Source organism: Anabrus simplex, chromosome 2 (genome assembly GCF_040414725.1).
Source record: "Anabrus simplex isolate iqAnaSimp1 chromosome 2, ASM4041472v1, whole genome shotgun sequence".
Lineage (NCBI taxonomy): Eukaryota > Metazoa > Arthropoda > Insecta > Orthoptera > Tettigoniidae > Anabrus > Anabrus simplex.
In genome coordinates, this window is record NC_090266.1 from 837,320,333 (window position 1) to 837,347,885 (window position 27,553).

Consider the following 27,553-nt stretch of genomic DNA (forward strand, 5'->3'; position numbering starts at 1 on the left):
AAAGGAGTTGAATTACTTTCATGAGTATAATTATATCTCAGAAACTGAAGATGTTACAGACGTGAAAATTAGTATTTAGAATCTCCTTTAAAAATAAAGAAAGACGCATTTGTTTTTTTTCCCAGAAAATTGACGTAAGGGATGTGGGATTGAAAATAAGCAAATAAACAGTTGAAATACGTTTGTGAGGATACTTTAACTTAAAAACTGACGTTGTTACAGACGTGAAAGTTGGTATTTTGTATTTGCTATCAAAATAAAGAAACACTTTTTTTTTTTTTTTCAGAAAGTCCACTTAAGGCGGGAGAGGGGTGGAAAGAAGTGAGGAAGAAGAAGTTGAATAATTCTTATGAGTATACATGTATCTCAAATACTGAAGGTGTTACAGATGTACAGGCATAAAAACTGGTATTTGAATATCCTTTAAAAATAATGAAACGTACTTTTTTTGCTTTCGGAAAATCCAATTGAGGGGCTGAAAAGAATTGGAAAAACGGGTGAATTTTTAAAATGAGTACTGGTATATCTACATTATATGCTGTCCGGCTCCATGGCTAAATGGTTAGCATGCTGGCCTTTGGTCACAGGGGTCCAGGGTTCGATTTCTGGCATGGTCAGGAAATTTAACCACCATTGGTTAATTTCCCTGGCACGGTGGCTGGGTGTATGTGTTGTCTTCATCATCATTTCATCCTTATCACGACGTGCAGGTGGCCTACGGGCGCCAAATCAAAAGACCTGCACGTGGCGAGCCGAACCCCTCCTGGGATCTCCCAGCACTAAAAGCCATACGTCATTTCATTTTACATTATATGTCAAAAACTTAACATGCTAGAGACAAGAAACTTGGTATTTGGAAAGTCCTTTAAAAATACAGTAACCTGCACCTTTTTGTTTTTGGAGAGTGCACTTAACAGGGGGTGAAAGGTAATGAAAAATAGTTGAATTATTTTTTATGAGGATACTCATATCTTAAAAACTGAAAATGTTACAGACGTGAAAATTGATATTTGGAATCTCCTTTAAAAATAAGGAAACATGTACTTTTGCTTTAGGAAAATACGCTTAGATGGGGCTAGGGGAGGGACTGATCAAGCGGTTGAATTCTTTTTATGAGGATACTTATGTATATCTCAGAAACTTGATATGTTACAGATGTGGGAATAGGTATTTGGAATCTCCTTTAAAAAAATATAGAAACATGTATTTATTTATTGATTTGAGAGAAGACTAACATACACTGACTGACAGAGCAAATGCAACACCAAGAAGGAGTGGTCAGAACTTTATGCCAATTGCAGGGTAGACTGACGTCACTGAGGTATGCTCATGATGTGAAATGCGCCGCTGTGCTGCGCACGTAGCGAACGATAAATGGGACACGGCGTTGGCGAATGGCCCACTTCGTACCGTGATTTCTCAGCCGACAGTCATTGTAGAACGTGTTGTCGTGTGCCACAGGACACGTGTATAGCTAAGAATGCCAGGCCGCCGTCAACGGAGGCATTTCCAGCAGACAGACGACTTTACGAGGGGTATGGTGATCGGGCTGAGAAGGGCAGGTTGGTCGCTTCGTCAAATCGCAGCCGATACCCATAGGGATGTGTCCACGGTGCAGCGCCTGTGGCGAAGATGGTTGGCGCAGGGACATGTGGCACGTGCGAGGGGTCCAGGCGCAGCCCGAGTGACGTCAGCACGCGAGGATCGGCGCATCCGCCGCTAAGCGGTGGTAGCCCTGCACGCCACGTCAACCGCCATTCTTCAGCATGTGCAAGACACCCTGCCTGTTCCAATATCGACCAGAACAATTTCCCGTCGATTGGCTGCAGGAGGCCTGCACTCCCGGCGTCCGCTCAGAAGACTACCATTGACTCCACAGCATAGACGTGCACGCCTGGCATGGTGCCGGGCTAGAGCGACTTGGATGAGGGAATGGCGGAACGTCGTGTTCTCCGATGAGTCACGCTTCTGTTCTGTCAGTGATAGTTACCGCAGACGAGTGTGGCGTCGGCGTGGAGAAAGGTCAAATCCAGCAGTAACTGTGGAGCGCCCTACCACTAGACAACGCGGCATCATGGTTTGGGGCGCTATTGCGTATGATTCCACGTCACCTCTAGTGCGTATTCAAGGCACGTTAAATGCCCACCGCTACGTGCAGCATGTGCTGCGGCCGGTGGCACTCCCGTACCTTCAGGGGCTGCCCAATGCTCTGTTTCAGCAGGATAATGCCCGCCCACACACTGCTCGCATCTCCCAACAGGCTCTACGAGGTGTACAGATGCTTCCGTGGCCAGCGTACTCTCCGGATCTCTCACCAATCGAACACGTGTGGGATCTCATTGGACACCGTTTGCAAACTCTGCCCCAGCCTCGTACGGATGACCAACTGTGGCAAATGGTTGACAGAGAATGGAGAACCATCCCTCAGGACACCATCCGCACTCTTATTGACTCTGTACCTTGACGTGTTTCTGCGTGCATCGCCGCTCGCGGTGGTCCTACATTCTACTGAGTCGATGCCGTGCGCATTGTGTAACCTGCATATCGGTTTGAAATAAACATCAATTATTCGTCCGTGCCGTCTCTGTTTTTTCCCCAACTTTCATCCCTTTCGAACCACTCCTTCTTGGTGTTGCATTTGCTCTGTCAGTCAGTGTATTTAGAATTTTTGGTATATCTATTCATACAAATAATTCAAGTAATTTTTCAATTATTTCACCCCCTCCCCCGTTAAGTTCTTTTCCGAAAACAAAAGAATACGTGTTTCCTTAGTTTTAAAGGAGATTCCAAATACCAATTTTCACGCCTGCAACATGTTAGGTTTTTGAGATATACTGTAGATAAGCTAATTTTAAAAATTCACCCTCTTTTTCAGTTCTCCTTAAGTGGATTTTCAGAAAAAATTCTTATGTTTATGTATTTTACAGGAAATTCCAAATACTAGTTTACAAATCTGTAATGTGTTACGTGTCTGAGATAATTTGCAGATATAGTCGTTTTAAAAATTCACCCCGTTTGTCACTCTGGTTCACCCCCTATTCATCGGATTATCCAAAAACACAAAAATACGTGTTTCTTTATTTTCAAAGGAGATTCCAAATTTCAAATTTCACGTCTGTAACATCTTCGGTTTTTGAGATATAAGTCTCCTTATAAAAGGTGTTCAACCCCTTTTCCCCCATTTTTCACCCCCCTTAATAGGATTTTCCAAAAAAAAAAAAAAAAAAAAAAGTGTTTCTTTATTTTTAGAGGAGATTCCAAATACCAATTTTTACATCTGTAAACTTTTAAGTTTTTGAGATATAGAAATCCCCATTTTAAATATTCACCCCCCTTTTCACCCCCTTAGCGATGGAAATCCGAAAATCCTCCCTTAGCGAGCACCTACATGTTAATATGAATGTATCCCCAAAATTTCATTTCTTTATGTCCAGTAGTTTGGGCTCGGCGATGATAAATTAGTCAGTCAGTCAGTCAGTCAGGACAAGTTATTTTATATCTATAGAAGATAAATGATGCGAGTAAGGAACTGGAATCATTAATAAGGCTTGTTGTGGATAATGGTATATTGAATGGAGTAAGAAATAGGTTACAGAATTGTGAGAGACTGCAAAAGACCTCGGATAAAGTTGTGAGATGGAGAGAATACAATGATATGATGGTTAATGGGGTAAAAAGTCAGGTTGTAAGTTTCACGAAGAGGAGAAGTTCTCTCAGTTTCAATTACTGTGTTGACAGGATGAAGTAACTCGTCGGGATAACTTTATGTACTTAGGTGTTAATACAAGGAAAGATCTTCATTGGGGTATTCACATGCCTGCAACTAAACCACTCAGCTGCAAACTGTCCAAACGAAACCCGCTGCAACAGGTGTGGTGACAACCACCACCACACCGTCTGCCCAGTCCCTCGCGAACAGGCAAAGTGTGTCAACTGCAAAGGCAATCACGCTGCTTCCTACCCAGGCTGCCCATTTCTAAAAAAGGCCATCAAAGCTCGCTACATAGCGAATAAACACCTGCACCACACCCAACCACCCAACCATCAACCACCGTCGTTATTAAACCTCAAAATTAATCCTCTTCCTGCGTACAACCTACACAACCAACCACAAACCATCCCCTCCATAGATCTTCTGAAAAATATCCTCCTAAACATCTTAACCAGTTAACGTAAATTCACCAACCGCAGCTTAAACCATATCCCACCCAGTTGAACTGTATGCTCAATAAAACAACAATGTAGCACGCCAACAAACTCCTCTACACCTCTACTGCCTCCAATGCAAATACCCTACTACCCCTCATCCTTCAAACTCATTATCGCCACCACCACATCTCAAACACTCCCAGTCGAACCTGCACCTACCTTATTACAAGTCATTAACCTCATTTTTGGTCTGTATTGATGACAGTGATTACACACAATTTACAAAATATTTGTTTAATGTTAACCTAGTCAATACTTACAATACCACATTTTGTGGTTAAATAATTATTAAAAAATAGAAAGATCGTGAACATGTTTTTCCCTTCTTAATGGGCATCATCAGCACAATGGATAACCTTAAAATAAATAATTGCAATTAAAACAGTTTACAATTATTGGTCATATAAACTTGGAATGAGACGTTGTGTTAAAAGTTATTTTCAATATCATGGTTAAAAAGTTTGACGTGAATGTTACAAACACAAGTTAAAACTATTGTAGTACAATTTTAAAATATTGTCTAATAAATATATATTTATATTGGTGAGAAGTTTTTTAATTGGCATTCATCTGGAATTGAAATGTATCCTCTTCTTTTAACTTTTTGGTGAAAGTCAATATTATTGTCGTGTTAACCACCAAGTAGATTTGAAGAATAAAATATGTATAAAACATATGTTCCTACTGTAGAAAATTAAATCAGGAATGAACATTTGGTGTTTCTTCTTGAGTTAAATTGGTTAAAACACATTCAGGTGAGAATACGTTAAAATGGAATATACGTTGAAAATTTTTCCTATGTACTAGTTGGAATATTTATCACTATAACAGTAGTCTTCCCATTTGTTGTGTAAATCTCAATGGTTAGAATGTTGATATTCATCATGGATTTGATAGTTTACATAGATTTCACCATAATTATTCTCAAATTGATCGAATAAATTCTTCCATTTATTTGATTATTATTATTATGGTAATTTACTTTCACGTGTTACACTACTGTTAGCAATATTTATGGTTAATGCATAAGCTTTTACAATTTCGGTCTACTTTGGCACTAAGCAATTGATTTAAGACAAGATTCACTTGGATTATTATTATTATTATTATTATTATTATTATTATTATTATTATTATTATTAAAAATGGAAAGTTTGATATTTTAATTTCCACTCTTTAGAATTCAGTCACATATGTTAAATCCCGTTATGAACCACCAAGATCTGCTTTATATCGGTTGAGACAACACAGTATTCAGGACCGCACCTTCACATTCGTACTGCCGTTAATTTTATGGGTATACATGTCCTCCCAAGATACATCTCACAACCTATGGCACATCGCGGCTGGGCAAATACCTCCAATGCCGGCAATTGCTAAACTATTCCTTCCAATTCATTTGAAGTCCATCTTTTTTCCATTGGAATTCTTCAAACATTTAATTCGTAAATTAATCCTCGGTGCGTGGATTCTGCCACTCATAACACCGGAATATGCATTTTATATCATCTTAGGCCTTGAGATTCATCTATTTCATCATTACAAACAGTACGGCTCAATTTTATTTCATGCCGGATTTTCGTCCCTCATGACTTCCAACTCTAAATATGGGCTCAAACCGCTCTGGGCTTTCAACATATTGTGACCATTCTAATTCACGTGCCTCTATCACTTTTAAACAAATTTTAATGGTTAAGATAAAGTCCAAAAACGTGAAATCAACAATTTACGTAAAATCAAACTTACTGCCCAAATTAAATTCTTTAACGCTACATGTCATCTCCACATTGATTATTATATGCACTAGCCAACTCACAAAGCACTGTCATTATTATTATACTTTAACTTGCAAACGCACAAAATCTTCTTCTTCTTCTTCTTCTGCTCACAAACATTATTATTATCTCTCACTCGCAAACACACCCAGCAGTATTACTATTATTATAGAACTTGCGAACACACAAAGCACATAAAGCAGTATTATTATTATTATTATTATTATTATTATTATTATTATGACCTTCCGTACGCAACACAAAATTTACTCTCTGGCACTTTCATAATCTGGCTGTCTGGTAACAAATATTCATAATAACATACAAATAATCACCGCAGTGATTGAAAATCAAATAAATGGGTTAGCACAAAAAGAAATCTAACACTTGAAATGAACTTAAATCAAAGTATCCACAAACAGCATGCATTAATTGAAAGAAATATCCCATATTTACATTATATACAACAAACAAATACTCAATTAATTAATCTAACCCATTATTACGTTAATATAAATTAGTTCGTCCGTCTATCAAAAAAAATCATGGATTCGGGAGGCGAACCATGTTAAGTAACCATAATTAATCTACACTGGACCCCGTTTTGTCACGATAACATCCCCAAATATTAAATTGGTGTACTCATTCCTATGTAGAATTCCATTGTCTCATAGTGGATGAGAACCCTCACTCGTACATCATATCGCACTTTATAAATTTAACATAATAAAACACTTCTGGGTGACTACCCATGATTAATACCTTACTAGAGAATTTACACTAATTTATACAAGAAAAAAAAACACTTATAGGTGCCTCTAGACCCACTACATTTGCACAAATATTCTTCCTTGAGCCCGAATCACATGTCGTGACACATTACGACGAAGTGTCGTTTCATTCGAACCGGCGCGTATCGCGTTCTTCAATCCGCACTTCCTGAAGTATACGAAACCGTCTCGTGATCGCCTCGCTCCTACAGTTCCCTGCTACAATAACTGTTACACCGTCTATCATGAAATATTTATTTCAGGCTCTGAACAACTTCAAAAATTACCATCGGCATTCCGTCGATCCTTAAAATTCCAACACATGAAATGTTGAGAAATATATTATTTTCACATACAGTGATACTGATAATTTACACTCGATGTACTGAATAATTATCACTGTTCGTCTTCACCTTCATGACTACTAACGTACTTACAAACTCTAACAGAATTTATAATGCGTTTTCTGGCACTGGGTTACAGAGTCACCGTGTCAGCGTATCAAATTATTTCAAACGACTGGTTGATGTGAAGCTCGACTCCCTAGTATATATAGTCGACCTGGTTTCACGCGTGGGTCATCCGTGGTCACATCAGAGGGAGGGGGATTGGTTATCCTAAATCGGTATTTTCAGGTGGATTTGGATCTCTTAATTAATCCCACTTAATAAACTGGCGATACACATTCACGTGTTGTATTCTGATCTCATATCGTTCGGCGATCACGGAGATATCACTTGATTTCTGTCCTCCACTTTTCGCGCGCTAAGTCGGCGTCCCTGATGGCGTGATCGTCTTGACCAATGGCGAGCTAGCGTGGGTCATATCCAAGAATTCTTTACTTTAATTTATTATAATTACAATTAATCAACATGTCGAAATTCTTCTTTCCACACCAAACTGACATTGTTCATAATGTAATATTCCCATATGTCTGCATTTATATTATAATATCAAATCATGATATTTAGGGCCCATCTCATCTGGGTACACTATATCATCATGATTACTCTATATGAGAACTGAAAAAAATTCAAGAGGAAGCAGCACAATTTGTTCTGGGTGATTTCCAACAAAAGAGTAGTATTACGAAAAAGTTGCAACTTTGAGCTGGAAAGAATTGGGAAGAAGAAGACGAGCTGCTCAACTAAGTGGAAAGTTTCAAGCTGTCATTGGAGAGATAGGTAGATGAAGAAACTTGAGTAGAGTTTTTAAAAATAGTAAATATCATAAAATGGAAAGAGGACAAATTGAGTCAAGTGTTCATTTATAGGAAGAGGAATTAGGGGAATAATTTATCAAGGGAGGCATTTGATAAATTTCCAGCTTCTTTGAAATCACTGAGGAAAAGACTATGTAAAGAACTGATAGTGAATCTGCCACCTGGGTGACAGCTCTAAATGCATATCAATAGTGACTGGTTCTACTATTATTCTTCCTGATATTTGTATAATTTTTTAGTGGACATGTAAACTAGTACATCAAGAACTACAAAGAAAACCCTTGGTACTTGAACTCAATTATTCTGAAATTAGAGTGAATAAATATTTATTACGGAGTTATTAAGCAGCTATTTGTTTAAGCACATCTGGCCAAGGACCAAAAGAGATGGAGACAACTGACCAATAGCCTCCTTGGAGATCACAATCCTCAGAATTGAGGAAATGATAAGATAGAGATGTGTTTTAGAATCATTTTTTTATATCGTGAACATTGATAAATGTTCTCTTATGCACCTGTAGAATAGAGAATTTTATCCAGGGCTTTTAGACTGAAATGCTGCCAGCTGCAGAGACCTCTTAATGAGTGAACTCCTCCTGGTTGACATAGCAAGTGCCCTTCGGGTACATTCAGGTAGTAAAAATAATTTTGACCAATGGTGTCAACTCTAATACCACTTAGCAAACCTACCTTGTTTTTCTCCCCCTCAATGAGAGCAAGCTGTTCCTCTAAAACCTTACGCTTCTCCTCGCATGCCTGCCCAACTGCCGTCACCATCTCTTGGCGTCGTTGCTCCAATAGTGTAGAGGCATCGGCAAAAGTACGATTTACATGGTCCATACAATGTTCAGTAGCTCGCTCTAATCTGTGCAGCTCCTGTGCCACTGTGTCTTGTGCTTGAGTGAGCTGAACATAAAATCAATGAAGTCTATCAATACAGTATCTCCATTAAAATTCTTGTTTTTGCATTTCTATTCAGCAAATTTCTATAATGTATTCTGTAAAACTAAAGAGTAGAACTCGACAAATTATATAAAGTGATGAAAAATAAACATAAACAAAGGATTTTTTAAAACAATCCAATGCAGCAGCAACAACAACAACAACTCTAACTCTTAAGAGACCATGAAAATTATGAAAGACAGAAGAAAAATCATCTTTATTCCATTCTGGAAAATTAGTAACTCTTTCATTCCTCTACATGTGGCTAAAACCAATACTCTCTTTAACAGGGAATGTTCAGGAGTGCTATCTAAATATTTTGGAATAGAAAATATACAGCCTTAATATTATTAGGTCAGCACCATGGTCTGAAGTTAATGTAATACCTTCCTACCTGATTGGACTGCCTGTCACCAACTTAAAACTAGTTTGAGAATATAACAGAGGGTTCGTTTAGCCTTGTGAATAGTAGTACGAGAGGAATCAATTAAAATCCCACTCTTGGTTATCCTAGAAGTGGCTTTACATGGTTTTCGACTTCAACTCAAGATAAGTGTCAGCTCATCCACTGCATGGACTCCAATCGGCACCATCTCGGTTAAGTTCACGCAAAAGTTTCTTGAAGACCACACAGAAACTTGAAGGAACACAACAGCAAGCAACACTCAATTTGTGGCAAGCTAGGGTTGAGCACCTTTGACCATGGAAAACACCTCATGAAGAATTACCAGCTAGACATACGGAGTACTGGACGGTATGGAGATCTCTAAATAGGCTGAGCTCAGGTGCTAGGTGCAAGACCAATCTGCGTAAGTGGGGATATTCGGTGGATTCTGTTTTATGTGGCTGTGGTGAAGTACAGACTACGGCCCATCTGCTAAAATGTCTTCTTTGTCCTGCCACATGCACTGAGAAAGAGCTGCAAGCAGCAACAATATCGCTAATTTCTGGTGCACCACAATATGAACCTTTGGTACACAGTTTATTTTTCTTTTCTATAGACATTTTTGAACATCTTTATATATATGTAACTCTGCTTCTGACATAATATAAATAAATAATTATGACCATCTGCTAATATCAGGAGTAACCAACATGTACAGCATCGACAACAGCCCAATAGGCTGGTTGTGACTTAGTAAGGTGCTGGTAGGTCGTTATAGGTATCCATGCTGCCTGCTGTACTTCCCACTGCTGCTGGAGGGTGCATGGCCGAGTATCCACGATGATCGATGTGGTCCCACAGATGCTCAATTGCAATAATCTGTATGGGCAAAAGAGAGCCAGGAAAGAATTTGGAAGTCTTGGTCATGCTCTTCCAACCACCGTTTGACGTTCTTAGCAGTAGGATATGTCACACTGTGTAGCTGGAAGATCCCATTCACCCCAAGGAAGACAATCAGCACGTATGGGTGCGTGATCTACAAGGACAGATACATAACTTCACTCACCGGCAAAAATATGTGGAACACTATGTATTTCAGACAAAATTTAATGTTAGTTTATTTGAAACATAGTAATAATCAAATATTATAATATTACAATATTATGGTAATGTATCATAAGTTAATTACTGTAGCCCATTTGAGAAGTTTCAGTGCAATATAATTGATATAGACTGTTGATCGTAACAATCACAACAGTCCACCAACACAAATTTGGAAATGCCAAAACCTGATGCTCTGTGCAATTTCATATGCAATCCATTTGTCCACATGCTTTCAACACATTTTCATTGCCTCAGTAACAGGTATTACCAGCTCTAGCCGCAGTTACAGCTGTGATTCAATCAGGCATGCTCAGGATGCAATCTTGAATGTTCTCTTGTGGTACGAGCTCCTATTCTGCCTGGAACACAGCCCAAAGTTGAGCCAGTGTATCAGCAGAACAACTCCTAGCACATTTCCCAAGCATATCCCAGACATGCTCTATCGGGTTTAGGTCGGGACTACAAGCAGTCCACGCCATGCACTTAATTCTGGCCTCATCCAGATATATGGACATTTCCTTTAAGAAACCTGAATTATTTGTCCCGAATGAGTAATATTGGTATTTCATCCAGGTACTCATGTACACAAACAGCAATGTGTGGGCAAGCATTGTCATGCATCAGGATAAAGTTCTCACCGATGACTGGTGTAAATGGTACCACGTGATCCACTAAAATCTCCTTTATGTATCGGTGAGCTGTCAGACTTCCATTGTCGATGAACACGAGCTCCGTGCATGCATCAGTGGTAATCCTAACCCAGACCATCACACAGCCTCAACAGAACGGTATTCTTGCAGAGAAAGTACAGGGTGAATAACATTCCTCGGATCTTCTCCATACTATCTCACTTCCATCAGGTGCCCTCAAACAGAATCTGGATTAGTCCGTGAACAGAACTGAGTTCCACTGCTCTATAGTTCAGTTTCGATGGGCATTGGCAAATTGCATCCAAGAGGCACGGTGCTCATGTCTAAGCAGAGGTCCTGTGGTGGGCCTCTTGGACTTTAAATCGGCTTCATACCACCTCCTTCTTACTGTCATTTCACTGATGTTCATGCCCCATACTTGCTGCAAACGGTTGCTGGCCTCCACACAATCATGAGGAACTTGCATTACATGAAAGTGATCATTGTGCTCAGTAGTGCTTCTTCTGTGACCAGAACTGGGCCTCCTCATGTAGATATTGTTTTAACAGTTCTGTACACGTTAAAACAAGGCGTGCGTATAATGTCTGCTACATAGTGTATATTGTGCCCATCCTCCACTAATGCTATGGCCCTTGCTGCATTTTGAGGTGAAAGAGCTATTATGACCTGACTTAGAAGGCGTAATGTCCACAAATATAAGTGACATGAGAATTCACAGCAATAAACCTTAAGGCAGCTGTTTGTGGTTATTCTTGTCAAAAGGTGGGAAACAGTAGTACAAGTGTTGGGATTGTCAGAATTAGTAATGTTTATCAATTATTGCGCTGAAACTTCTCCTCAAATGGGCTAATTAACTTACGATACATTGCCATATTGTTGTAATGTCATAACATTTAATTTATACAAAGTAGACTAACATTAAATTTTGTCTGATATATGTAGTGTTTTGCCGGTAATTTTAAATTGGCCGAGAGTGCCTTCTACATGGTTGAGTGGTCCCAGAGAATGCCACAAAACCCTTCTCCAGACCATTACACTGCCGCTATCAGCTTGTGTTTTTCCAGCAATGCCCGCTGTTACTTGCCTAACATGCCAATGTCCGTTCTTTCAGTGAAGCAGAAAACAGGATTCAGAGACTTTATAGAAGTAGATAATGATTTCGTTACATCTTTATGGTTTTCTTTGGCACTCTTCCACTAGGGAAGGGACATATATTTCTCTTTCCTTAACTTACAACTCGATAATAAAAGCCATCATACTTATACTATAAGTTATAGTAACTTATATTTAGGGCTTGAAACAACAATCATCACACCCTACAGAGGATCTAATTTTATTATTTGGGTTCTAAAGGCTAGGCAGCTTCTCACGCCCTGTGAGGAAACTAAGTGCCCTAGTTTGCATGAGGGAGGGGCGAGGGGTGGCAGCGAGTTTCTTTCCTTGCTTCTTTCTTACTTTCTAAAATCTTAAAATTCTGGTACTGGGCACTACAAAATATGGCACGTGTCCACCTAATTATTGTGTTAAAATCATACAGCTACTGCATATCACAGAAAATATAATTTTTTAAGAAACAATTATTTTTATCATTGTAGTGTTAAGGACTAATGAATGAGCGAAGAATTACCTTGGAAATGCATTCGTTGGCTTTGTAGAGCAATATTTCAGACATTCGTTTGATGGCAATGGAAAATGGAATAATAGTATGCTCACAGCTTGTTGCTGTAGTGCTGTGTGAACCTCCAGTGCACAACGTACAGAAAACAGTATCACATGTTTCACAGAACAGTAATTCCTAGAACAAAGAGCAACAGTTTATTCTCTCACAGGCATCATAATTGCATAGGGATCACATTTAGAAGCAAGGGTCACTGTTCTCAAGTCTGTTTACAGAAAGAAAGACAATTTTACAGTCAAAAGTTACTTTTTACTTCATTTGATGGGTATAGTTTGTGAAACAGAGAATAACACCACAATTCATTTTAAGCTGACGCAGTTTCCAGTGTGTGCCTTATAGATATCATCAAGGAAGGGAGATGCCATGGACTGTACACGGTGACGAGTACAAACTTCTTGATGTTTAAGAAGTGCCACAACTATATTGTCAGATATTCAATCATTTTTCTCACATTTTGATTTATAAAACTAGGTCATAATAAATCACAATATACCATACATTATGTGGAAATTCACCTAAATAAATAATTAATTAAACAACAAAACACACTGAAATATGTTCTTTGTTAACCCAAATATTTTGAACCTATGAAAACCTCACTTGGTAAGCAATTTTCTCATTTCACATAAATTAAAAATTTTATTGTATTATATAACAAAAGACTGTCTCAACAGCACCATAAAATTAAAACAGCATAGAGTAGTATTTACAGCAGAATATAGGTTAAATAAGAATCCTTCAATGTGCCTTCATTCTATAATGCAAATCATTTCATGTAGAAACATGTTTTTTGCCACTGAATGTTCAGGGAAATGAAAGGAACACTTTGTTTCAAATATGAACAAAGTCTCCAAAAGAACATTTTCTCTACGTGCACATAAAAGCTGGACTTTAACTTTGCAAGTAGTGGGTACAATCACACTTGTAAGAGTGGGGCAGCACATTTCTACCAGCTACAAGCAGTGGAGTGCAAATGGACCAGGCTCCAACCTCCAGAGGTTTGTATCCCAGTTTGAACTCCACAATAACTATCTTTCTGAAACACACATCATACACACATAATCAGTGTTGGCTGGTGGATTGTGAATGTGAAGGGGCTGTCAGTGACCTAGATTTACATAATTAAGATCAACATTGTCTTGTATTTGGCAGCAAATTTACGTCTTTTTATTTTACTTTCTAGATGTTTCAAATCACATATGCCTTACGTTATCCTTAAGTCATTACTGCCATGAGAGAGGAGGCACATAAAAAATTAAGAATAATTGATTCCTTCACAACCATACAGCCAAAAAGTCTTTATAACAGACAAGTTTATCAAATTTTCTTGTATAAGCCGCCCATCCTCAGCACTCCATATGTCATCATCATCATCATCATCATCATCATCATCATCATCATCATCTTCATCATCTTCATCATCATCGGCTGTAACTCGATCCGAGTATATATAACTTCTTCCTGCATACACTGACCAGTTCAACTCAGTTTATGGATGTGTTTACGATGACTAAACAGACCAATCCTGGCATAAAACAAACGCCCACACAAATCACACTGAATGGATGGAGGAGTGAGGGGGTTGTAATTGACAGAGTTTTCTTGCTTGACTCCATGTGTAATTTCACTATATTCAAATCTGGTATTGGCCTATGAAGTCATCAGTGTGAACATGCAGCCCATTAAGGACGGAAAAGGTATTCCAAGCTACCTTCCCCAATAACACTCTTCAAAAATGAAAATGCAAAATTAATAAAAATAAATCTTGGAGGCTACAATAAGTGACCTCTCTTTCTTTCAACAAAATTGTATCTGTCTGTATTAGAGCTGTCTTAATCAGTTAATTAAAAACCAAAAAAATCTGATTAACTGATCAATGTCCTTTAACCAATTCATCAAATCGATTAAATCTGTAGCAAAGTCACCTCCGTACAGGCCATGAAGGCCCTTGGAGGAATGGAAGGTAAAGGCTTCCACCATTGTTAACCTCGGCACGTCATGGGGTAGAGTGGTCAGCTGTATGCCCAGCCGCCTTTGCCCCCAGGAATTAAGCTGGTACTCATTTTTGGTGCAGGCTGAGTGAACCTCAGGGCCATATGCACCTCCGGAAGTGGAAATCTCGTTTCTTAAATTTTATGACTTCCTGACAGGGATTTAAACCCACGTCCTTCCAGGCGAACCAAGCACGCCTTTACCGCCTCGGCCAGGCAGCCCCTAATTAAATCTGTAGATGAAACAAAAATAAATATTTAGCGTGGCACAAAACCTGTGTATTACATTATTATGTGCCATTTGGTGTGCTAGCCTCAGCTACTGTATGACTGACAGGTCATTAATGTAAGCTGATGTTCATGTCTTTCTTTGAGAAAGGTACAAGCAATATCACTGAATCAAACAATCATCAATGATCTAGGGGTGGCAGATTCCCTATCAGTTGTTTACCTGGCCATTTTTGAAAAATTTTCAAAGAACTTGGAAATTTGTTGAACATTTCTCTTGATAAATTATTCCAATCTCAAACTCCTCACCCTATAAATGAATATTTGCCCCATTTTGTATATATGTTGGGTATTCAGTCCGAAGGCTGGTTTGATCCTCCACAACTCCCTGAACAGCAGTCATAAGTAGCCTAGGCGTCACTGAAGAGACATACTAGGGAAATGAGGAGTGAGGTAGTTTCCTGTTGCTTTCCTCACTGACCCAGAAGTTGCTATTATAGATCAGTCTGCCAAGCCCACTGAAATGCATGCACCAACCAACGCTATGAGTGATATTTTCACACCATTCATAACAGGGACAGGCTGCATAAGGATTGGTATTACTAGCTGCTTTTCATTGGATTTTCCCCACTTCTCGAAACAATTAATCCTGGCGAGGGTCCCATACACTGGAACCATACTATAGTTGGGATCTTACCAGAGACTTATATGCCCTCTCCTTTACATTCTTACTACAACCCCTAAATACCCCCATAACGATGTGCAGAGATCTGTACCCTTGATTTACAATCCCATTTATGTGATTACCTCAATGAAGATCTTTCCCAATTGTCAACATAAATGTCTGATTGATTTTAATAATCTACCCTCAATTCCATAGTCCCCCAGTATGGCAAACATCTTTTCCCTTGGTACCCTGTCATATGCTTTCTCTAAATCTACGAAACATGAACACAATCGTCTATTCCTTTCGTAGCATTTTTCAATTACCTGGCGCATACTGAAAATCTGATCCTGACTGCCTCTCTGTGGTCTGAAACCACACTGATGTTCATCCAACTTCCTCTCAACCACTGATCCTACCCTCCCTTGCAAGATGCCAGTGAATACTTTGCCTCTTATACTAATCAATGAGATACCTCGATAGTTGTTGCAACCCTTCTTGTTCCCTTGCTTACAGATAGGTGCAATTACCGCTTTTGTCCAATCTGAAGGTACTGTACCAGGAAGGCCTAGGTCCTGGTCCATATTAATTGAAAGAAATGTTATTCCCAGCATTAAAGATCCGACCGACGTACGAACATCCATGTAAAGAATGTTCCAGTATGTGCCAGACCCTACGAGTACGCTAGGCGGAGTCAAGTGACGTCACCTGTCGCTCGAAGCTCACCTCCCCTAGAGATATTTCTCGAAAGAATTTTTCTTTTAACAGCTTTTTAACACCTTAACCAATTTCAACGGGACAAACGCTGAATTATAGCAAACCTCATAAAAGTTAATCCCTGTAAATTTCAAATTAATTCATCAAACGGTTGTTGAGTTATAACAATTTAAAGTCTCAACGAAATTACGTAATTACGGTCACATGGCCGAGAGAGAGCTGCCACCCCTCCCTGCGCTGGCATCTATATATGTCAAGGCCAGATAGCCCGCAAACCAGTGCAGTACAGTACAGTACCGTACAAGGACAAGCAGACAACTGTGTGAGTGAGATAGTGAAGAGACCGGCCCGCGTACAGTATGTTCGCGCAGTCACGGTAGAAGTACTTTCGTCGTATCTCCAGAACGCGAAATTCTATCGCCGATAAAGGACGTCGCACTGCAGTTAGTATGTCGCGTCGCGATTACAATATAATCCTAAAAAGACATTTAAGACTGTAACACGAGTGAACTTATTGGAGTACAAATATTAACTATTTCATTACGTGTGGACTTAGGCAACGTCAAGTAACATTAAACTTCTACAGAGCCTAATACTTAAGAATCACCAGAACTTATTTTTTTTCTCTCGAGTATTGCATTATATTTCTTTATTCACATCACATCAATATTTTGAATGAAAAAGTAAGAACTTTTCTGAGTTAATATAACAGGATTAGCAGAAAATCTCACTTAATGACTGTGTTCACAGACTGTGCTTATCGACTTGCTTTCTTTTTTTCTTCAAGTGTGAACTGTGTGATTAAGAACGTTTCAATAACGACTGTAAATAGTATTTAGTACAGAAAGGACTGTGATTCTTCATACGCCATAAATAGTGTTCAACAGTGTAAGTGATAACCAGTCGCACTAAATGAATTTTCGTGTGCGATACTCAACAGTTCCAGCTGTCATCACCTCATCGGGAACGTCAACATCGCCGATCCTGATTCTACATGGAACATTCCAGATGTCCATCTTTCGACATTTGGTAACAACAGTTCTTGTCATAAGTGAGTAACAAACTGACTAAACTTTTTCATTTATTTTGAACAGTGAAACTTCAGTGCCGCGTGTGAACAATTTCCATAATTTCTCAAAAGTGATAAATTTAATTTCAATTTCATTTCTCGTAGAAAGACTGTAGGATTTCAAGTGTGCTGTATAACGAGATTGACGAACTGAGAACTGAAAACTTTTAATAATTTCTCATATCCATTTACCATTATAAAAGTGTGCTTAGGTTTAAAAAGACTTTAGGTGGAAATTCACACATATGAAAGACTTTGAAACCAATGATATTTATGCCATTTTTTTTTCAAGAAGATTATTTTCAACATTTAATTTCAATATAAATTTTGAGTCAACAATCATACCGCAGGGTGAGAAATTAATAAATTATTTAAAAAAAAATTATTTACCATCTATTATTCGCTCTGCGAGACTATCCTTCTCTGTATCGACTCCAAAACCCAGTTCCACTCCCTGAGGTCCTACTCATGCCCTTTGCCCACAACTTTTCCTGGTACAGAGAGGATAGTATAATAATAGATGGCGCCCCAACTTCAAGGGCACGATTTTGGAGCCATACTATAATAATAGATGACGTCGCAACTTCAAGGACTCAATTTTGAAGCCGTGCTATAATAATAAATGATGCACTTGTAATAATCGCAACATTCAGGGTTCGATTCAAGTCATTATATCTCGAGCACAGGATTTGACTGCAAAGAATTTGTTGTATTTGACTTATTCGAATATTCCGGAAACATGGATAACTTACTTGCAGCAATCGAAGCTCTCAGGCTTAGCATTAATGATCAGAATGCTAAGATTGATAGGTCTAATAACCAGATAGCACAAATGAACACACAAATCGATCGAATTAATACACCAATGGTAGAGTCTAATTCCCAACTACAGGCTCAAAATACTCAACTTCAACAACAAATGCAGGCACAAAATACTCAACTTCAAGCGCAGTTAACTGAGTCAAATAGTAAGGTTGAAGACTTAACTTCTAAAATTGACAGGACCTTGGACACTAAGTTTGCTGAAGCGGATAAAGTCATTAACAAAAGACTCACTGAATCTAGTGCCCTTATCGAGCAACGATTCCGTGAAGCTGGAACTCGCCTCGAAAAGAAACTTACTGATTCTAGTGCACAAGTCGAAGCTACATTGAAAAACATGCGGGATCAGTTTGTTGAAAACTTAGAGTCTATTAAGGAAGAAATAAAGACAGAGGTCGTCAAGTCTTTAGACAAAGATCTTAGAAATGTTCTTCCTTCCGTTCAAGCATTTTCTACTGAACTCAAAGATTTACGAACTGAATTTCAAGAATCCCATGATAACATCTCACAAACTCAAGCAAAGTTAGCTCAGGTGCAGGAAACCTTGCGAGATGCATTAAAGAGCGACGTGGGTAAATTACGAAGCGAGATAGGATTAATTAAGAGCACGCAAGGAGAACTCGACAAGCGTATTACAGGACAGCTAGATAGCACGCATACCCAGATAGCTGCTTTCTGTAAAGACGTACAAGTCATTAAAACTGACTTGAGAAATGAAATAAAAAGTTTAGACACCTCAATTAATTCTAAAATTAAAAATTTGTCCGAAGAAATGAATCAAATTAAACTTAAAGAACATACAACTGACGTCACAATTCCTGGTTCGTCGAGGGAAATACACAATACAACAACCCTTATTAAAGTACCAGATGACAAACCAGTCAAATTTTCAGGACGTGATGAATACACTGCTCGAGAATTTTTGTTAAATGTCGACGATTACCTGGAGGAAAATAGGGTAGAGGACGATAGGAAACTTCGAGTAGTATCCAAACTTCTAGAAGGACGAGCCTTATCATGGTTCATAGCTTTTAAGAGCAACTTTAAAAACTATGACGACTTTAAACAGGCACTTCTTAAACGCTTTTGGGATTCAGAAAGACAGCACCTTGTAAAAATGCAACTCTACTCTAGCAAATACAATACTTCAGTCAATACTTCCCGATATTCAGATTACTGCCTAATGCAATTAAAGAAGCTCCAGTTTTTAGATCCACCTTTGCCAGATATTGAACTTATTCAGATCCTGACACTTCAATATCCGCCTCATGTGCAAGAAATACTAGTCGCTGCCAACATTAGAACATTGGAGCATTTTGACGCTACTTTGCGTAGGTTAGATACGGCTAATACCCAATCTAGTCCGAAAACTAACAGGAGTCGAGAAGTAAATACGAATTCTGCGGAAATAAAACCGCCGGAGAGAGAGGAACCCAGGACACGTGAAGAAGGCAGATTAAGCCCTACTAACCCAACCAGATTCCGGAATTTTAGACGTCAGAGGAATCAGGATAGACACCCTTACCAACCTAGGAATACATGGAGACAGCGCGAAAGCACTCCTGAAGGAAACCGTGAGGCCAGACGACGAGAACTCGAAAGTAGATGGAAGGACACACGGGAATACATCAGGGAGAGAAACCGTAATCCTGATGAGCCTGGAGCTACATCCCTGGAATATCAACGTCAATTCGGACCAAGAGAACAAAGATCACCTGATCCTGACCCAACAGGCGCTATAAAAAAAAAACGCCGATCTCGCAATAGGGAGATTGACTACCGAACACGATGAGGTCGAAACGTCAAATTATTGTACTGCTGTTATCAATTACTGGCATATTGACGATTCCGAATTACTATTCGAAGACGCACAAACACTAAGGCCAATTATTACACGTTCATTACCTGTCATAACAGTACGCACAGGCAACCTACAGGTGATTACGCTCATCGATTCTGGAGCGCAAGCTTCTTTAATTTCTGATAAGCTTGTAGACTCGCTTAAAGATCAGAACAATGTTTTGTTATTACCTGCAGCTCAAATTAAAGTAAGAGGGATAGTTCCTGATAAGATTGTTAAATGTAAATCCCAGGCATTTTTAGAGTTTGAAATTAACAGTCAGATGTTCGAACACATATTTTTGGTAGTATCACGTCTTAACTTCAACTTAATACTTGGATCAGATTTTATGATCAAATACAAAGGAACCATTGACTATGATGCCAACCTCGTAAGATTACAGAATAATTCCGTAGAACTACAGCTGGTAGGACGAGGTGACCTGGAAGTTCAAGAGAAGGGAGCCCGTTTTGAAGCAGCCGGTGGTGACATTATTAAGCCCGCTGTGAGCGAGGTTGCGCCAGCCGTAGCAGAAAGTAGAAAGGGTGACCAAAGTGAGGACGATGCGGAGTCCATATTCAATGAGAACTCCATTATAGTTCCGGATTATATAATGTCAATAGCCAGTGTGGTTGAAGACCCGGAAATTAAATTAAAATTGGAGGAGGCTAAAAATGACGTTCTACAGAAATTTGCATGTGTATTCGATGATAAGCCTGGAGAGATAGCTGACTACGAATATCATCTTGATGTAAATGACTTGTCTCCTTATCAGAAGAAACCATATCCCGTACCCGAGAAATATCGAGAAGAAGTTCGTAACTTAATTCATAAAATGACAATATGTACCACAGGAAGAGTAAAGCCTGGAAAAGAAAATCCTGTGTATTTTCTTTTCGTCCAACCAAGGGGAAGATGTACCAGGAAGGCCTAGGTCCTGGTCCATATTAATTGAAAGAAATGTTATTCCCAGCATTAAAGATCCGACCGACGTACGAACATCCATGTAAAGAATGTTCCAGTATGTGCCAGACCCTACGAGTACGCTAGGCGGAGTCAAGTGACGTCACCTGTCGCTCGAAGCTCACCTCCCCTAGAGATATTTCTCGAAAGAATTTTTCTTTTAACAGCTTTTTAACACCTTAACCAATTTCAACGGGACAAACGCTGAATTATAGCAAACCTCATAAAAGTTAATCCCTGTAAATTTCAAATTAATTCATCAAACGGTTGTTGAGTTATAACAATTTAAAGTCTCAACGAAATTACGTAATTACGGTCACATGGCCGAGAGAGAGCTGCCACCCCTCCCTGCGCTGGCATCTATATATGTCAAGGCCAGATAGCCCGCAAACCAGTGCAGTACAGTACAGTACCGTACAAGGACAAGCAGACAACTGTGTGAGTGAGATAGTGAAGAGACCGGCCCGCGTACAGTATGTTCGCGCAGTCACGGTAGAAGTACTTTCGTCGTATCTCCAGAACGCGAAATTCTATCGCCGATAAAGGACGTCGCACTGCAGTTAGTATGTCGCGTCGCGATTACAATATAATCCTAAAAAGACATTTAAGACTGTAACACGAGTGAACTTATTGGAGTACAAATATTAACTATTTCATTACGTGTGGACTTAGGCAACGTCAAGTAACATTAAACTTCTACAGAGCCTAATACTTAAGAATCACCAGAACTTATTTTTTTTCTCTCGAGTATTGCATTATATTTCTTTATTCACGTCACATCAATATTTTGAATGAAAAAGTAAGAACTTTTCTGAGTTAATATAACAGGATTAGCAGAAAATCTAACTTAATGACTGTGTTCACAGACTGTGCTTATCGACTTGCTTTCTTTTTTTTTCTTCAAGTGTGAACTGTGTGATTAAGAACGTTTCAATAACGACTGTAAATAGTATTTAGTACAGAAAGGACTGTGATTCTTCATACGCCATAAATAGTGTTCAACAGTGTAAGTGATAACCAGTCGCACTAAATGAATTTTCGTGTGCGATACTCAACAGTTCCAGCTGTCATCACCTCATCGGGAACGTCAACATCGCCGATCCTGATTCTACATGGAACATTCCAGATGTCCATCTTTCGACATTTGGTAACAACAGTTCTTGTCATAAGTGAGTAACAAACTGACTAAACTTTTTCATTTATTTTGAACAGTGAAACTTCAGTGCCGCGTGTGAACAATTTCCATAATTTCTCAAAAGTGATAAATTTAATTTCAATTTCATTTCTCGTAGAAAGACTGTAGGATTTCAAGTGTGCTGTATAACGAGATTGACGAACTGAGAACTGAAAACTTTTAATAATTTCTCATATCCATTTACCATTATAAAAGTGTGCTTAGGTTTAAAAAGACTTTAGGTGGAAATTCACACATATGAAAGACTTTGAAACCAATGATATTTATGCCATTTTTTTTTTTCAAGAAGATTATTTTCAACATTTAATTTCAACATAAATTTTGAGTCAACAATCATACCGCAGGGTGAGAAATTAATAAATTATTTTTAAAAAAATTATTTACCATCTATTATTCGCTCTGCGAGACTATCCTTCTCTGTATCGACTCCAAAACCCAGTTCCACTCCCTGAGGTCCTACTCATGCCCTTTGCCCACAACTTTTCCTGGTACAGTACCTTACCAACACTCCATGCTAATCTTATTACTCTATGAAGCCATTTCATCCCTGCCTTCCCACTATACACCATTTCAGGTCTAATTTCATCTATTCCTGCTGCTTTATGACAATGGAGTTTATTTACCATCCTTTCCACTTCCTCAAGCATAATTTTACCAACATAATTCCCCGAACCTACTACACTGGCGTAGCAGGGGGACATTATCCTTGTAACCAACAATCTTTACATACTGCTGACTGAATACTTCTCTCCGTCTCTCTCTCTCTCTCTCTTTTTTTTTTTTTTTTTTTTTTTACAAGTTACTATGGAATGGGAGTGGGCATCTCGGACATATTCTGAGTCATGGCCATCCTTGTGCTCAGGCGGCAAGGACTATACAAGCCACTGGTGGTCCATACCCCGTTTGAGGAGAGATCCTCACTTGGACTATGTGTAAGTAGGGTAGCATCCTGCTTCATGAATTTACCAAGCTCCGAACATTTTAAGCAAGCCTTGGACCTATGGGAGTAACAGAGTCCCACTCCCATTTGACAGGCGAGGGACTCCTTGGAAACAACGTGGCGAATGAAATGGAATTCGATGGGGAGCTATCAATATTAATGGGGCTTATGGAAGAAAGAAGGTAGAACTGGCTGAGTCAGCAAAGAGAATGCATCTGGATGTGTTAGGAGTACGTGATATTCAGGTAAGGGGAGATAACGAAGATGAGATAGGACATTATAAAGTGTACTTGACAGGTGCTAAAAAGGGAAGGGCAGAGTATTGGGTATAGATGTTCATCAGGAATACTGTTGCATGCAACATAGTTTCAGTTAGCCATGTAAATGACTGAATGATGTGGGTAGATTTGGCAGTTGCAGGAATTAGGATGAGAATTGTCTCAGTGTATTCACCATGTGAGGGTGCAGATGAGGATTAAGTTGACATGTTTTATGAAGCATTGAGTGACATCGTAGTCAGGGTGAACAGCAAGGATAGGATAGTGCTAATGGGCGATTTCAATGCAAGAGTTGGAAATAAAATTGAAGGATATGAAAGAGTGATTGGTAAATGTGGGGAAGATATGGAAGCTAATGGGAATGGGAAGCATTTGCAGGACTTCTGTGCTAGTATGGGTTTAGCAGTTACGAATACATTCTTCAAGCATGGGAGGCTAGGGGTACCAGATTCATAATAGACTATATCTTAACCAACTTAGAATTCAGGAAGCCTGTTAGGAATGTACGGGTTTTTCGGGGATTTTTCAATGATACAGACCACTATCCGATTTGTAGTGAACTAAGTATCTCTAGGTCTAGGATAGAGAAAGTAAAAAAAAAAATGAAATGATGTATGGCTTTTAGTGCTGGAAGTGTCTGAAGACATGTTCGGCTTGCCACGTGCAGATCTTTTGATTTGATGACCGTAGGCGACCTGTGCGTCATGATGAGGATGAAATGATGATGAAGACAACACATACACTCAGCCCCGTGCCAGCGAAATTCCATATCTTCCCCACATTTACCAAACGCTCTTTCGTCCGACCTAACTACAGAGGGGCTGTCAGGATCAGATTTTCAGTATGCGCCAGGTAATTGAAAATTGCTCTAAGAGGAATAGACAGTTGTGTTTACGTTTCGTAGATCTAGAGAAAGCATATGGCAGGGTACTGAGGGAAAATATGTTCACCATACTGGGGGACTATGGATTAAGGGTAGATTATTAAAATCAATCAAAGTCATTTACTTTGACAATTGGGCTGCAGGGAGAATTGATGGTAGAAAGAGTTCTTGGTTCGGGGTACTTACAAGGGTTACACAAGGCTGTAATCTTTCATCTTTGTTGTTTGAAGTTTACGTGGATCATCTGTTGAAAGGTAGAAAGTGGGAGGGAGGGATTCAGTTAGGTGGAAATATAGTAAGCAGTTTGGCCTATGCTGATGACTTGGTCTTAATGGCAGATTGTGCCGAAAGCCTGCAGTCTAATATCTTGGAACTTGAAAATAGGTGCAAAGGTATGGTATGAAAATTAACCTTTCGAAGACTAAATTGATGTCAGTTGGTAAGAAATTCAACAGAACTGAATGTCGGATTGGTGATACAAAGCTGGAACAGAGAGATAATTTCAAGTACTTAGGATGTGTGTTCTCCCAGGATGGTAATATAGTGAGATTGAATCAAGGTGCAGTACAGCTAAAGCAGTGAGCTCGCAGTTGCGATCAACAGTATTCTGTGAGAAGGAAGTAAGCTCCTGGACAAAACTATCCTTACATCGGTCTGTTTTCAGAGCAGCTTTGTTTTATGGGAGCGAGAGGTGGGTGGAATCAGGATATTTTATTCATAAGTTAGAAGTAACAGACATGAAAGTAGCGAGAATGATCGCTGATACAAACCGGTGGGAACAATGGCAGGAGTGTACTCAGAATGAAGAGATAAATGAAGCTGTAGGCATAAACCGGCTTTGTGGTGGGGTCATGTGAGGCGAATGGAGGAGGATAGGTTTCCTAGGAGAATAATGGCCTCCGTTATGGAGGTTATGAGAAGCAGAGGGAGACCAAGACGACAATTCTGTTTCTAATGATTTCAAAATAAAAGGTATAGAACTACATGAGACCACAGCACTAGTTGCAAACAGAGGATTGTGGCAACGATTAGTAAATTCACAGAGGCTTGCAGACTGAATGCTGAAAGGCATAACGGTCTATAATGATGTATGTATGTAGTAAGCTTGGAACAGACATGAATGACAAGACACTGTTTTTATGGAGTAAGATTATTATTATTATTATTATTATTATTATTATTATTATTATTATTATTATTATTATTATTATTATTATTATTATTATTATTATTATTGGGTATGCTATAACTATGATTTGGATCATAATCCATTGATAGCTAATGTAAGAGTTCGTCTGAAAATCATGAGGAATAAGCCTAGAAGAAAGGTACTAAATACCCCTAATCTACAAAACTGTGAAACTCGGCAGAAAATTGCTCAGGATTTGAATACTCATTTAAAAGAAATCAATACCAATAACTGTGAAACAGCAAATGATTTGTGGAATCAGTTTAAAAGTCGGGTAGAGGTACTTCTTCAAAACAAAGATCAAAAGATACATCCAATGAAGAAAAAGAAATGGATGACAGATGATATTCTTGACCTAATGGAACAACGAAGATTAGTAAAAAATGATGCAGAGGAATACAAAAAATTACAACGCCACATAAGGAAAGAAATACGTGCTGCGAAAGAGAACTGGATGAAAGAACAATGTGTGGAAATGGAAATCTTTCTGTCTAAACATGATGTGTTCAATATACATCAAAAATTAAAGGAAATAGCTGGCATGTACAGAAAAAGTAACCTTTCTGTACTGGTTGATGCAACAAACAGGCCTATTATTAATGAAGAAGAAGTTTTAAATACTTGGGAAAATTACCTGATAGAACATTTCTGTGATCAGAGAGGTGAGGAATCTAACCAACGAGCTAATTGTGAAGGCCCTGACATTCTTAAATCAGAAGTGCTATATGCTGTGAAAGTTTCAAAAAACAAGAAATCACCAGGTCCAGATAACATCCCTGTAGAACTTCTTAAAATGATTGACGAAGACAATATCCAATTCTTGGTAAAGTTGTTCAATACTATATATAATACTGGAGACATCCCATCTGACTGGCTGTTATCTACAATCATCACATTGCCAAAGAAGCAAAAGGCATGCAAGTGTAATGATTATAGGCTAATGAGCCTCATGAGCCACACACTTAAAGTATTCCTTCGTGTAATACATAACAGAATCAAAACTAAGCGTAAACAAGACCTGGCCGAAACACAGTTTGGGTTCAGAAATTCTTTTGGTACAAGGGAAGCATTGTTTGCGCTAAATATCCAATTCAGAACAGTCTAGATCAATAGCAAGAAGTGTTTGCTTGTTTCATTGATTTTGAAAAGGCATTTGACAGAGTACAGCATCCAAAACTTGTAGAACTCCTAAAGGATATAGGAGTTGACAGCAAAGATATCTGCATTATTGAAAATCTTTACTGGAGACAAAAGGCCGTTGTCCGAATCGGAAATCAAACTACAAACGAGATAGCCATCCAAAGAGGAGTTAGACAAGGTTGTGTTTTGTCTCCATTGTTATTCAACCTTTACTCAGATGGAATTTTCAAAACAGCTTTAGAAAATCAACAATATGGAATAAAAGTAAATGGTGGCATAATTAACAACATAAGATATGCGAATGATACAGTCATCTTGTGTGACAATTTTAAAGGTCTCCAACTCCTGCTCAATAACTCAATAATATTAGTGCAGTAAGTGAGGACAGGGGACTAAAAATAAATGTAAACAAGACCAAGTTCATGATCTTCAGTAGACGTGCCAATGCTGAGGCAATCTTACAACTAAACAACCGACAGATTGAGAGAGTAACCACTTTTAAATATCTGGGTGCCATTGTCACTGAACAACTTGATCCTGAGAAAGAAGTGAAACAGAGGATAGCAATAGCACAAAAAATATTTACAAAAATGAAATCTTTCTTTTGCAATGACTACTTAAATTTAAAACTTAGACAGAGGATGGTCAAGTGCTATATATGGTCAGCCTTGCTATATGGTGTGGAAACATGGACTCTCAAGAACATGGAAGCCTTTGAAATGTGGATCCACCGTAGGATGCTCAGGATTTCGTGGGTTGCACGACTAATGAACCAAGAAGTACTCAGACGGGCAAGAGCAAGTCGGGAACTCGTTCATACAATAAAACTCCGGAAGATCTCTTACCTTGGCCACGTCCTTAGAAATGACCGTTACCTCATCTTACAGCGGATTGTACAAG

The 27,553-nt window shown here is 38.8% G+C and overlaps 1 protein-coding gene across 3 annotated transcripts in view; it reads right to left on the reverse strand.

The window, feature by feature from the left end:
* The window catches only part of LOC136863129 (tripartite motif-containing protein 3), a 443,103-nt gene that overhangs the window by 49,118 nt on the left and 366,432 nt on the right, over positions 1-27,553 (reverse strand). For all 3 annotated transcript variants that reach the window (XM_067139471.2, XM_067139472.2, XM_067139474.2), the window contains exons 4-5: positions 12,684-12,851; positions 8,666-8,881 (exon numbers count right to left, since the gene is read on the reverse strand). In XM_067139471.2, the coding sequence (XP_066995572.2) occupies positions 8,666-8,881; positions 12,684-12,851 (384 nt within the window). The remainder of the gene's footprint in view (positions 1-8,665; positions 8,882-12,683; positions 12,852-27,553) is intronic.